Source organism: Urocampus carinirostris, chromosome 18 (assembly GCF_059441175.1).
Source record: "Urocampus carinirostris isolate Australia breed hairy pipefish chromosome 18, RoL_Ucar_1.0, whole genome shotgun sequence".
Taxonomy (NCBI): Eukaryota; Metazoa; Chordata; class Actinopteri; order Syngnathiformes; family Syngnathidae; genus Urocampus; species Urocampus carinirostris.
Genome location: NC_142366.1, coordinates 22913487 through 22926767, shown reverse-complemented (window position 1 = coordinate 22926767; position 13281 = coordinate 22913487). Strand labels below are relative to the sequence as shown.

Below are 13281 nucleotides of genomic sequence, written 5' to 3'. Positions count from 1 at the left end.
TCGGTATCAATCACAGTCAAGGAAATCATGCCCCTTGATGTCATTTTTAGAATCAAGTATAAAACATCTACTATCTACCCTGGTCATATCCCTTGGGATGGTTGACAGACAGCAAGACAAACACATACAATAACAAAGAAAATAAAGGAAAATGTAGCAAAAAACACACAAAAAATCTTTGGACCTTGGCCAACCCAAATGCCCAAACAAGTTAGGCACCAAAGTTGGTCATGCGTTCGTCCCTCCAGATGAAACGGGACACAAGAAAGCGGCCATGTGATAGGTTGGTCGTTTTGGTTGTAATATTTCTCAGAATTCACTGTGTGAATATAACTTGTTTTTATATTCCTAAATATAAAAACAATCTTTCACTCACACACAGCAAGTAACGTTTCAATAATCAGTCTAATTGCATCTCTTGTACGTTTATCAGACTTGTACCTTTTTATTTTGAAGTCGCATTTCTGGTGTATTTTTCTGTTTCCTGTGTGAATAAAGTTAGCTTCTCACACGGGAGGAGAGGGCTGCCGAGGCACTCGCCCGGAGTGGGCCACCGGACAGTGCTCTCCCACTAGGGAATTTTAAATGCCTTAATGCTTGTTTTTATTTGAGTAATTTTGCCAACATAGAGTTTATATAAGTTTTAACTTTAACACCATGTCACTCGGGTCAGGGTGACGCAACACACACTTCTCTCCAACAGCAGGGCAGGACGAAGACTAGGAACCTTCCCGTGGTGTCCTGCGAAGGTCTCTCTCCCGGGGGAGCCTTACGAATCCAACTCAGTCCACTCAGACTCGCTCTCTCTTTCTTTCTTGGTCCTCTCTTTCTTTGTCTCTCCTTTTCTCTCTTCCCCCTTTACACTCTTTTGTCTCTCATTTTCTCTATCCCTCTCTTTCCTAAATTGGCCTCCAAGTGAGTTGGACGAAAACCAAGTTCATGTATGTCGGTGATGGACCAGATCCACCTCCCATCCAAATTGGTAGCGACATCGTAGAGCCTGTCAAGAGCTTTGTGTATCTGGGGTCCATGGTGACAGACAATGGGGACCTAAAACCAGAGATTCTCCGCAGAAGAGCCCTGGCAGCTTCTGCTCTGCAGTCTCTCTGGAAACCACTCTGGCGGCACCAGACCATCGCACGCAAGACTAAGATCCGCATTTACAACCTCGCCGTATCCTGCTTTATGGCTCAGAAACATGGCCCCTGAACGACACCCTGGCCACAAGAATTGACGGTTTTGATAGCAGGGCTCTCAGAACCATCGAGAACATCAGGTAGCCCCAGCGAGTCTCCAATAAAGAGCTCAGAGCCCGCACGTGCCAGCCCCGAGCATCTTCCTTGGTTGCACAACGCCGCACCCGCTGGTTTGGCCATGTCCTCCGTCTACCACCAGACCATCCGACACGAGCCATTCTCCAGTTTGACCCAAAGGCTGGAGACGACCACGAGGGAAACCCCGCACTCGATGGCTCTACGTCGTTGCGGACGACCTCCAACAACACGGAGTTGCTGTAGAAGATGCAGAACAGCTGGCACAAGACCGCCAGCATTGGAAAAACCTGGTTCATCTGGTTGGCTCAACGCACAGGGACGGGACCCCCCGACCTTCGCTGGAGCAATAATCAATCAATTAATCTCTCTTTCCCACCTCTCTCACTCTTTTCCCCCTTATTGCGTTTTACTCTGTCTGTCTTTCTCTCTCTTCTACTCTCCTCTCTCTGTTCTTCTTAGGGCGGGCGACTTCGCGAGCAACCCTGGCCCCCTGTCCAAATGCCAGTGGTGCTTTCGAACCGTTCGCTGCGACCACACCCCGATCACCTGTGCTACCTGCCCACGGGGCTTCCATAAATCATGCACCGGCTTGTCCGAACGTACTAAGGACTTCAGAGGCTTCGTATGCTTGGTTTGCTTGGGTCGCATCCCGTCAGGCCTGGCGGCACAGGACAGTCGCGGCCCCCTCTCGTTCGGAGAACTACGGAGCCTCCCACGAGCGAGTCTAGCGCTACTAAGGATTAACTTGGGCGCCTTGAGTGACTCAACAACAACCAACAGCAGGACCCGACAGCTTTCACTGGTTTACCCCTGCCGCATCATATGGGTGCCCCGCTCATCCCTTAGAACACGTCAAAACATCCCACTATCCTTTCACAACACCTCTCCACTCATTCATATCACCAACAAGAGCTCTCGCTTCCACTATATTTAGACCTCTTTCCTGCAGTGCACTCATAACACCATCCATCCACGTCAATCGCGGCCTTCCTCTTGGTCTCCTTTCATTTAGGATAAAACATACATTGGGGCGGCAGTAGCTCAGGAGGTAGAGCGCTCGTCTTGGGATCAAGGGATTCCAGTTCGAATCCCGGCTCGTACGTGTTACATGTCGAAGTGTCCTTGGGTAAGACACTGAACCCCTAATACCCCCAATAAGCAAGGCCGCTATTGGGGAATGTGGAGCACATTGTAAAGCGCTTTTGGAAGTCATTGACTTAAAAAGCACTACCAGCTCAGTAGCCTAGATGGTAAGGCGCCCGCTTTGAGACTGGGAGGTTCGGGTTCGCGCCCCGGCCGAGTCATTCCTAAGACTTAAAAAGTGGTCGGCGGCGCCCTCTCTTGGCTGCGGCTGCATCGGGTCAGATGCAATCGACATTTCGTTCTGTGTACATTGTTACACAGAATGACAATACAAGGAAATTATTATTATTATTATTATTATTATAAATGCAGATCATTTCATTTCATAAAAGGGACAGTACCCTCTTAAAGTATTGAAACGGCAGGATTAATTCCTTTGGGTTTTGATGGGCTGATCAAAACCAGAATGCCAGAATTTAAAGAAGGCAAGGAAAATAACTGCTTATAATTCAAGCACATGGTTAATGAAATTGCTTATTTGTATGCAATGATGTGCAGTCAGGGGAGGCAGGTGAGTCACACATCATGGAAAGGTAAAATTGAATATGTATTAAATGGTTATATTTATTTGGTGTTAAAGTCCTTTCTCATTTCACTTCACACATTTTGGGATTTCCTTATTCTTTATTCTGCTGTTGAACAGAAGAGTGTGTTGTGTCACTGCTTTCTGGTGTCCCGTTTCATTTGGAGGGACGAAAGCATGACAAACTTCGGTGCTGAGGTGCTTAACTTGTTTGGGTGTTTGGGCAATTGGGTTGGCCATAGTCCAAAAATATTTGTGTGTGTTTTTGCTACTTTTTCCCTTTATTTTCTTTATTTTTGTCTGTGTTTGTCTTGCTGTCGGTCACCCCTCTCGAGGTATATGACCAGGGTAGATAGATGTACCGTAAATTCCGGACTATAGAGCGCACCTGATTATAAGCCGCACCCACCACATTTTAAGAGGATAACCGCTTTTGTACTTACACAAGCCGCACCTGTATATAAGCCGCATGCGCCCACATTAAAACATGTAACACAATCACAAAAGTAACCCAAACCCGACTTTAAGTCCCGCGATTGAAACTGATTGTCCTTTATTAAAGTACACGGTCCAAAAATCACAGCCGGCAAAATGAACGGAAAATGATACCGATACTTAAGGTTTGATGCAGACTTGCAGAGTCCGGGTCCCGTTGAAAGTAATCCAAGGAAAAAAGTGTATATTTCCAAAGGGTGGGAAAAATATATATCCACTATTGTCCGCCGCGTCCACAAACACGTCTCACCTTTACTCCACTTCCCGTCAGCCCCTGTTTTTTTCGCCCCTTCTTTTTGATTCGCCCGTGCAAAACATATCAGAATAAGTTTCCAAAATAAATACATTACAAAAATATACAGTTGCAAATACATATTACACATGGTTACACATATTTACAAAGAAAGACGGTACCCCGAGAGAGTTTTCAAAGCTTTAATAATAATAACAATATAACTTTCATCCCAAACGGTGCCTGTGACAGCGGAGTTATTGGTAGCAACACGCTAGCAACACGTTCACAACACAGTAAACGGGTCTGTTAAAAAAACATACCGTACTTGTAAAAATCACGGTAAACCGTCCTCATCTTCCTCCTTAGAACTGAAGCCATCAAAGTCGTCTTACTCAGTGTCGGAAAGAAACTTTGTCATATAGACGTCGTCCCACGCTCCCGCAGCCGGACTCGCCCTCTCATTGTCGCTGGAACTTTCATCCACTCCTGATTCTGTGCCCTCCTCTCCGTCACGCAGCAGACCGTTTTTTCGGAACCCGTTGGTGATGGTGGATTTTTTGACGTGCCTTTCTTTTTGCATTTTGCATGATGAGGGTATGTTAACGCTAATTTAATTTGTGCACAAGCCAAGAAGTTGCAGTCTTCTTCGGTACATATATTCCACCGGTCTAAATCTTACCTTTTGTACTCTAGCGCCTCTGGCGGCCGTTAGAAAAATTACATAAATTGGCCGCATCACTGAATAAGCCGCAGGGTTGAACGTTTGGGGAAAAAAGTAGCGGCTTATAGTCCGGGATTTACGGTAGATATTCATACAAGCGTGCCCAACTGTACTGTAGGCATCATGGAAAATGATAAATAATGAAGCCGTTGCATTACATTAATCCTTTCCATTTCACCCTTGCAATAATGGAAAGAAATACCGACAGCAATTTTCCAAACTAAACAACGCGTCTCTCCAACTTTTTCAGAGCGTTTCAACGTCTACCTGATGCCCACACCCAATCTGGACATCTACGGCGAGTGCACCATGCAGATCACCCACGAAAACATCTACCTGTGGGACATACACAACGCCCGACTCAAACTGGTCATGTGGCCTCTCAGCTCGCTCCGCAGATACGGACGGGACTCCACCTGGTTCACGTTCGAGTCCGGAAGGTCTGGAATTTTGTATTTCTTCTTAGAAAATAAGTCATTGTACATCTCAGGCAAGTCTAGTCAAATCACATTTATTTTACCAAAAGCCTCAAAGACCTGCCCAGGCCACCATGACATCTTCTGATCTGAAACCAACATGAGGGCAAGGCAAAACTTAAAAGACCCCAGCATGAGGACAATTAAGAAATCTTGAGAATGGGTCTCATATAAGCTAGTCCCTGCAAAGGATGTGGCAGGGGCAGTAATAACAGAGATCATGCAAAAAGTCCAGTTGGCAGCAACGACAAACTTCCTGTTTCAGAATCTTAACCAATGCAGCATGCTAGGCAACAGGTCCAGGTGCCAGTACAATGACCCAGAACGCATGCTAGTCCTTCTCTTTCAAGGACAATAAAACAATAGTACAGGTTCAACATCACTCACAACCTATAGAATATAAATGTGTCTTAAGTCTAGATTCAAACACTCTCACTGAGGTTGCGGATCTTATCTCAGAGAGCAGAGCATTCCACAGCACCGTGGCCCGAATAGAGAACAATCTCAACATTGGAGATTTCTTCTTGGCTCTTGGATCACTAGTAGACCAACATTTCCTGAACAGAGGCTACAAGCTGGACCATAGAGCACAATCAAATCAGAAGTAGTTGGACTGTTGATTTCACCAGTCACTGAAATGCGTCATGCCACATATAATTGAAAAGCTTTGGATTCAAGATATGCTGACCATCTAAATATGTACTCAACACAGAAACATCACGATCAGACTGAAACAATATACCTACAAACTATAAATCCACCATAGCTCACCAAAGACGTCTACTTGAAGCCATCAAATTAGATAATAGTATGCAACTATGGCCTTCTTACATTCGCAAAAGTCTAGTGAACTGAACCGTGTAAAATATATACTCCAAAACACACAATAATGCCAACAGATTAAAAAAAATAGGCAATATAATGTATATAATATGTATATAATCTCTGCATCGATGGACGTTCCTTGTTGTTAGCTGTTTAGCCCCATACTTCCCGTTTATAAATAAACAGACTAGTAAAATTAATTACCATAATCAGTTAGCCTCTGAACTTTTGATTGACATCTTTTTTGGCCAATTGCAGGTTTAGTTTCACGGTCCGCAGCCCGCATGATCCTATACGAGCCCTTATTTTCGGCTCATTTTCCCCAAATAACTTTACCCAATAGTGACCGATTCAGATGATTGACACGTTGGTTAGGCAATGAAATTCTGAATAGATTGATATGAAGGTGGCCCTATTGTATTTAAATCAAATTCGTGTGTGTAACACCAATTGTGATTCATTTGTATACACCATTTTTACACAATGGTAATAAAGATGCGGAAAGAGAATTTACAACTCTTTCACAATGTCTAAAAATGGGCAAAAGTGAAATTGACATTTTCAAGGTTTTGGTGTCGTAAGCTGATTGGTTACTTTTGGAAACGCTTAAACCTAACCTTGGAATTATGTGTAAAATACAATGTTTACCTTTTTTGATTGTGATCAAATTTGACAAGTCACCAGGTAAAGGTTAAAGCTACTGTCTCACCTGTTTTACAGCTAAGATGCCCATGGTACACTTATCAGCAGGCATTGAATTGCCACAGTAAAACAATCAAGAATAAAAACCTTCTATTTCTCTGATTAGTACTGAGTACTCGGAATACTCAATGTTAGTAGCACTTGCGGTGTTTTTTTTCAGTTGGGGACAAAACTTGAGAGTGTTACCTTTCAAAGGAGACCCAAACTGTCCATATTCTCCAAATGATTCAAGAACAGCATTTAATTTATTTTCTTGAACTGGGATTTTAGGCACATTTTACAGGAACGGTAAGGGGTTAAAACTGACACGGAGACAGTGTACTTCAGCTAAAATTGGGGTACTGTATTAGGCGCACCTAAAACGGTGTGCCCTATATATTGGTAAATACTAGTTGATACAATTTGAAATACATATAGTATTAATGTACATTACTACTCTAGGTTTTACGGTATACTACCCTATTTGGTCAATGATTGATCAATCCAAAAAATGGCTCAGCAAAATCGCAAAACATTGCATGCAATGGGAATAATACCTGGGTCGCAGCAGTGAGAGTGCCAAAACCTAACCACTAGACTACCGGAGATACAGATGATGATGGATTTAAACTGTAAATATGTTATTCTACTGTTGCATACTATTCTTGCTTAGTGTGCCATTCTCGCCTAGTTCAATAGTAGTAATATTGTTGATACGATAACATGTTGTTGTGAGTTTAAACAGGTATTGATACGATAACATGTTGTTGTGAAAACAGGTCTCAACTGTTTTTTGTCACTCCCCCTCCCTTTAGCAGAAAAAACCTTATGTAAACTAGGGCGTTCCTAATACAATAAAAAGGCAAGGACGAAAGAGACTTTTTCAGAGTGTCTGCTAGACTGTAACTGGCAGTCTCTGGTCATTTCTCCTTGCAAGTAAGTTATACTCACGTCTCTGTGTCTTCTTTGAGTGCAGGTTTTATTATAAGTGTTGGGGTTAACCTAACAGATGACTTATGAAAAGGCATTAGCGTTTATCTTATCACACTATTTTTAGTCACGTATCAGAAACAATGTGAGATGTTTGGGAATGGGAAAAAAATAAATGGTCCAGAAAGATATAAACAAGAGCAAATATTATTAGTAATAGTCCAATTCATCACCACATACGCCAACGATTCGTCTCTGGCACTGTGAGTGAAAATTAAGTTCTCTGAATACAACAACAACAACAAAAATCCCAGGGCGCTCATGTATAAGTTGGAGCGCGTTCTTAAATCAGGGTTTCTACTGAAGCGTGCGCTGCGAACAGCGAGTGCCGTCAGAGTGCGTTTATTTCCTCTGCGTTCCCGCTTGCAGGATGTGCGACACGGGCGAGGGCCTGTTCACGTTCCAGACGCGGGAGGGAGAAATGATCTACCAGCGCGTCCACTCGGCCACGCTTGCCATCGCACAGCAGCACGAGAGGATGATGGAGGAGATGGAGAAAAACTCACAGGTATGTTCCTTAGCCTGGTGGAATTTGCACTTATTACACAACAAATTACAGTGATCAACAATGTTCCCTCTAAGCTGCCCGCGTGCGCAATCGTGCACTGCCCGCACATTCTCAGCGCACAAGAAAATCTAGTCAGCTCACAAAAATCAGGGCTCGAAATTTCTAATTAAGAAACGAATTAAGTCAAAGTTACAGTGCAGAAGGTAAAAATACAAGGGTTCCCCTGACGCTGTGTTCTAAATGCAGTATTTTGAAGTCGAGTCGAAGTAGAACGAAGTTGTGTAAAGTTAGTAGAGTTTGTCGAGAACCGGCTTCTTCGGCTCGGCTCACTAAAAGGAACCGGCTCTTTTGTGTCCTAAACGGCTCTTCAGGTTGTTTTTGCTTCTTTAATCCCAACATGACCAAATACTATGTAAAATGATGCACAAAATGACTTAAAGGAAGGGGGAATAGAACAAAAAGAAAAAAATACCAAAATGAAAAAGTAGTGGAAAGCTGAGGAAAAAAAGAAACAAAAGAGAAAAAAAAGGAAAAATTCAGAAAAAAGACAGAAAAAAGGAAAGAAAGAAACAAAGGAAAAAAAGTAAATAGAGAACAAAAATAAAAAAGTAACAGCTAGGAAAAAATAAACACAATGAGATTTTTTTAAAGGAATTAATTTTTTTTGGGAAAAAAAAAAAACAGGGAAAAAGAAGAAAAAGTTTGTGTTGCATTCAAATAATCACCAATTATACTAAGTCAATCTTGTTGCCAACAATGTACTTCCACTAAAAATGTGATTAAACACAGTTGTGTATCGTGTAAATAAGCCCCCCAAAATGTTAGTATTATCCGACAAAAGATACCAGGAAAAAAAAAATGGAAATCTTGTGAAATGAAATGAAATGATCTGCATTTATATAGCGCTTTTCAAGTCAATGACTCCCCAAAGCGCTTTACAATGTGCTCCACATTTCCCAATAGCGGCCTTGCAGCCATCTAAGGCGCTAACCTGCTTATTGGGGGTATTAGGGGTTCAGCGTCTTACCCAAGGACACTTCGACATGTAACACGGGCTAGCCGGGATTCGAACTGGGATCCCTTGATCCCAAGACGAGCGCTCTACCTCCTGCGCTACTGCCGCCCCAAAGAATTGTTGTAAAAACAAACGACGTTTGTCGGCCGTGCAACCTTTGCAATAGTACATGAGTCAATTCATTCAAAAGTGAAAAATAATTTTGCAATCCCGGAAACTCGGCAAAATGTAACTTGATGTCAAGTTTTGGACATATTTGATAACGACTTAGTTGCCACACTTGGGATTGCTGTTGCTCACTGTTGTTTCAAGCGTTACTCACCGACTTTGTGTGAACGCTCAGACCCGTATGGAAAATTACAGGGAACATTGGTGATCAAGGTCAAATGTAGGGATATCATTACTCTAGTTCAGTAATCCCTTGCTGTATCACGGCTCTCTTTACACAGTTTCGATACTTAGCGGATTTCCATTGTGTTTTGATTTCTGATACACAGTCACACTGCCTCTTTTCTGCCTGTGTCTGCCTGTGCATCAGTAAAGTTGCAGTCTAAGTTGTACACGTGTGTAAAAAGAAGCGTGACCGACCTACTCACAAATACTTTTCAATGTTGGATTTCTCTAAAAGCATCAACACAACATTTAAGACCTAAATAGAGAGCCGGATGTTTTCCATCGCCTACAAAGATGAAATTCCCCAATTGCTAAAGCACTGGTTCTAAAATGGTTGGGCGAGCCTCACCGGAGGGGCCTGGGGGGGGGGGGGTTATATGGGGCTGGCTCTGTCAAGGGGTGATTTTTTTTTTTAAACTTTCCCAGAAAAATCTGCAATTGCACCTCCACTACTCTAGGTGGCAGTGGCGTTCTCATTGGCAGAGGATCGGTGAGAGGATTTCTTCTTCTGAGGGGGGCCGTGACAGAATTGGGAACCATAAAGAGGAAAATAAATATTTCTAAGCCCCATCTTTGTTTTGTCCATAACGTCCACTTGCTTCCGACAAAACATCGTCTGATGTGAAGAGGATAATAAACGTTCCGAGTTAATCTTTGATTTTTAGTACGGCCTTCTAAACAAAACTGGCAAAATGATAATATATTGATAATAAATGATAATATATATGGTAATAAATGTCAAATTGACATTTTTCCCGAAATAATGTTGCTTCAGCTGCACAATTGCCCTAGTCGCTCAACCAAAATCGACTGATCAATAATTGTACAAATATGGTAACACATTTACAATTTTGTCCATATATAAGGCGCATCAGAGTATAAGGTGCACGTTCAAATTTCGGGCCAATTTGGGTTTTTTCGGTGCACCTTATGGTCCGGAAAACACAAGTACAGTGGAACCTCGGTTCTCGACCATAATCCGTTCCAGAACCCTGTTCGAAAACCGATTTGTTCGATCACCGAAATCATTTTTCCCATTAAAAATAATGTAAATCGTTTTAATCCGTTCCAACTCCCTGAATGTTTACCTTTAATGTTTAACGTAAACATCAAGCTAACCCAGGCTAATCGTACGTTCGCGTTATCGTAATCTTCAGTACGAAAGAATACGCTAACATGAACGTGTAAAAATAAAATAATCAGGTCGTTTACAAGTCATTTAGCACCCGGGTCTCCACAAGTGGTGAGCGGTTCATTGGAAAGGGGGCTGCGTCCCAACACCCTGAATGTTGGGCTCCGTTCCAACACCCTGAATGTTTACCTTGAATGTTTAACGTAAACAAAGCTAACCCAGGCTAATCGTACATTCGCGTTATCGTAATCTTTCGTACGAAAGATTACGCTAACATGAACGTGTAAAAATAAAATCAAGGATAAAGAAAATAATTATGAATAGGATTTCTTACCTTTGTGGTGGTCAGCAGAAGGCGCAGGTGGATGGTGGGGAGAGGATCAGATACTCGCACACCTCCTTTATATTTTGCTATTATTTCTTTCTTAAATGCAATAGTTGTACGCACTACTTTTCTTTTTTCACCTGTAGCAATTTGCTGCTTGCACTGACTTTCTTGGGAGGCATAATTAGGGGCTAAAACACTTCGTACACTTATATTAAAAGTGAAAGCAAAACGAAGCACGTCCGCACGAGAATAACAGTTGGTCACGAAAAGAGCGATCTACACCCGTACGCCGCTCAGCATCGCCCCCTAGCGTACGCACTCACGCATTACCGGCGTTCGAACTCCGATTTTTTGACCGAACAGCGAAGCAAGAATTTCCCGAAATTTTCGGTCGGACTCCGATTTGTTCGAACTGAGAGGCCTTCGAAAACCGAGGTTCCACTGTATTTCATATCAGGAACACGTGCTTCGTCACACGAGCAATTCGAGCTAAGAGCCCGATCCTGTTCCGAATTAAGCTCGTATGTAGAGGTACCACTGTCCGTCTCTTTGCAGGTGCGCTCGTCGGAGACGCTCAGCAAGTCTATTTCCCTGCCCCGCAGCGCTTACTGGCAGCACATCACTCGGCAGAACAGCGTGGGAGATCTTTTCAGTTACCAAGGTGAGCGCATCAACTTTGTCGCCGCGGCGCTCTCGTTATCCCCTTTTCCCTGCCGCCGTGGTTCATTTTTACGACGCGGGGATGACGCTTTCGGGAGCAGGGAGCGTCCACGGCGATAAAAAGACGACGAAACGAGGCCGGCAAACACGGCGAGCAGGGAAAAAAAAAATGTGAATTGAGACCTGGTTTTAGATCTATCGACGCCAGGCATCACCAACGTGGTGACTGCACCCGAGTAGCCTGGACTCGATCTGAAAACGGCTCACAAGTAAGGGACAGGGTTGGGTAGGGTTACTTTAACTAAATATGAATAAAATGATGACTCACAACACGTGGTAAGCTTTCTCTCCTGGCTTTGATCTCTTTGATCTCCGGCAAAAGGAACATCAAATGCGACAGGAACAAAATGAAAATAAATCCAAACAGCTTCCATGTATTCCGTTACTCCCCAAGCCTGCACAAAATGGAGTCATTTTATTCATATTTAGTTTCTTTTGTCTTTTCTTAGCATATTTGGTATTGGAGTAATCCAAAAGTCATTGAAAGTAATCCAGTTAAAGTAACCCTACCCAACCCTGGTAAGGGATTAACGTGAATTTTCTCTGAAATTTCATTTCTAACTGTCATGATATTTTAATGATAGACTGGGGCTATTTCAAACAGATGGATTGATAGATGATGATAGCTTTTGACAGATTTGAATTGATTTAGATATATGTACATAGATACGTCTAGATGGATACGTCTAGATACCTTTAAGTAAGGATAGTTACATCTAGCTCACATGTGTCAAACAGCCGGCCCGTGGGCCATATCAGGCCCGCTAAGGGATTGAATCTGGCCCGCAAGACAACACCCAGAGAAGCACAAAATAAAAACAAGCTGCAGGTTGAAATATGTCAACTTGATGTTGCCAAAGAAAGGTGCCTCGAACAAAGACACTGTACTTGTATTTATTTCTCTCTTTCTTTTCCACCCCTTTTCTCCCACTCTGTCTGTCTCTTTCACTCTGCTCTGTTATAAAGATTATTGTTCAGACCTACTAAGGTTTTTCGTAATTGGTTAAGGTCCTCCATCCAATTGGGGGATAACATCTGTGTGTTGATGAATATCCAATCAGAGCAAGCGATTTGCAGAGTCATCCTCCCATTGCTTTAAACGGGACTGATTAAGGCAGGACAGACTTATTTATCTCCCAGCCGGACCGATATTGACTTGACAAATCTTTCGCATCTACTTGCAATTTAAAAACAAGGAGGTTAGGGGACATCATTATATATGATGCAACTTACCCGCTTACTCTTTGGCTCAGCATTGTAATGGAGCACTTAGTTTGATGGCGTGGGCTCTGATAACCCAAGACTATACCACGAAGAATTTGCTCTCAAAGGGCCAGCCCGATGAGGCTTTTGTGCCAACGGTAATATGGATACAAAACACACGATAGAACAAACATTCTGTCGGGGGCCGGACTAGTAGATTAAAGAGAAAAAGGGAGGGAAAAGGAGAGAGGGCGGGAAAAAGAGAGAGCGTGAGAAACAAAAGAGATTAAAAAAAATGAGAGGGGAAAAGAATGGGAGAGGAAGGAGGAAATCCAAAGATAAATAGAAAGACAGAAGGAGAGAAAAGAAAGCGCGAAGGGTAGGAAGAGAGAAAGAGCAAAGAGAAAAAGAGAAACAGAGTGAAAGAGACAGAGAGTGGGAGAGAAGGGGTGGAAGAGAGAGAGTGAAAGAGACAGAAAGTGGGAGAAAAGGGGTGGAAGAGAGAGAGTGAAAGAGACAGAAAGTGGGAGAAAAGGGGTGGAAGAGAGACAGAGAGTGAAAGAGACAGAAAGTGGGAGGAAAGGGGTGGAAGAGAGAGAGAGAGACAGGGAGTGGGAGT

The 13281-nt window shown here is 43.0% G+C and overlaps 1 protein-coding gene across 1 annotated transcript in view; it reads left to right on the top strand.

Moving 5' to 3' along the window:
• The window catches only part of dok6 (docking protein 6), a 117284-nt gene that overhangs the window by 98006 nt on the left and 5997 nt on the right, over nt 1-13281 (top strand). Inside the window, exons 5-7 of the mRNA XM_088321874.1 lie at nt 4642-4831; nt 7733-7871; nt 11295-11400. Of these exons, the coding sequence (XP_088178000.1) occupies nt 4642-4831; nt 7733-7871; nt 11295-11400 (435 nt within the window). The remainder of the gene's footprint in view (nt 1-4641; nt 4832-7732; nt 7872-11294; nt 11401-13281) is intronic.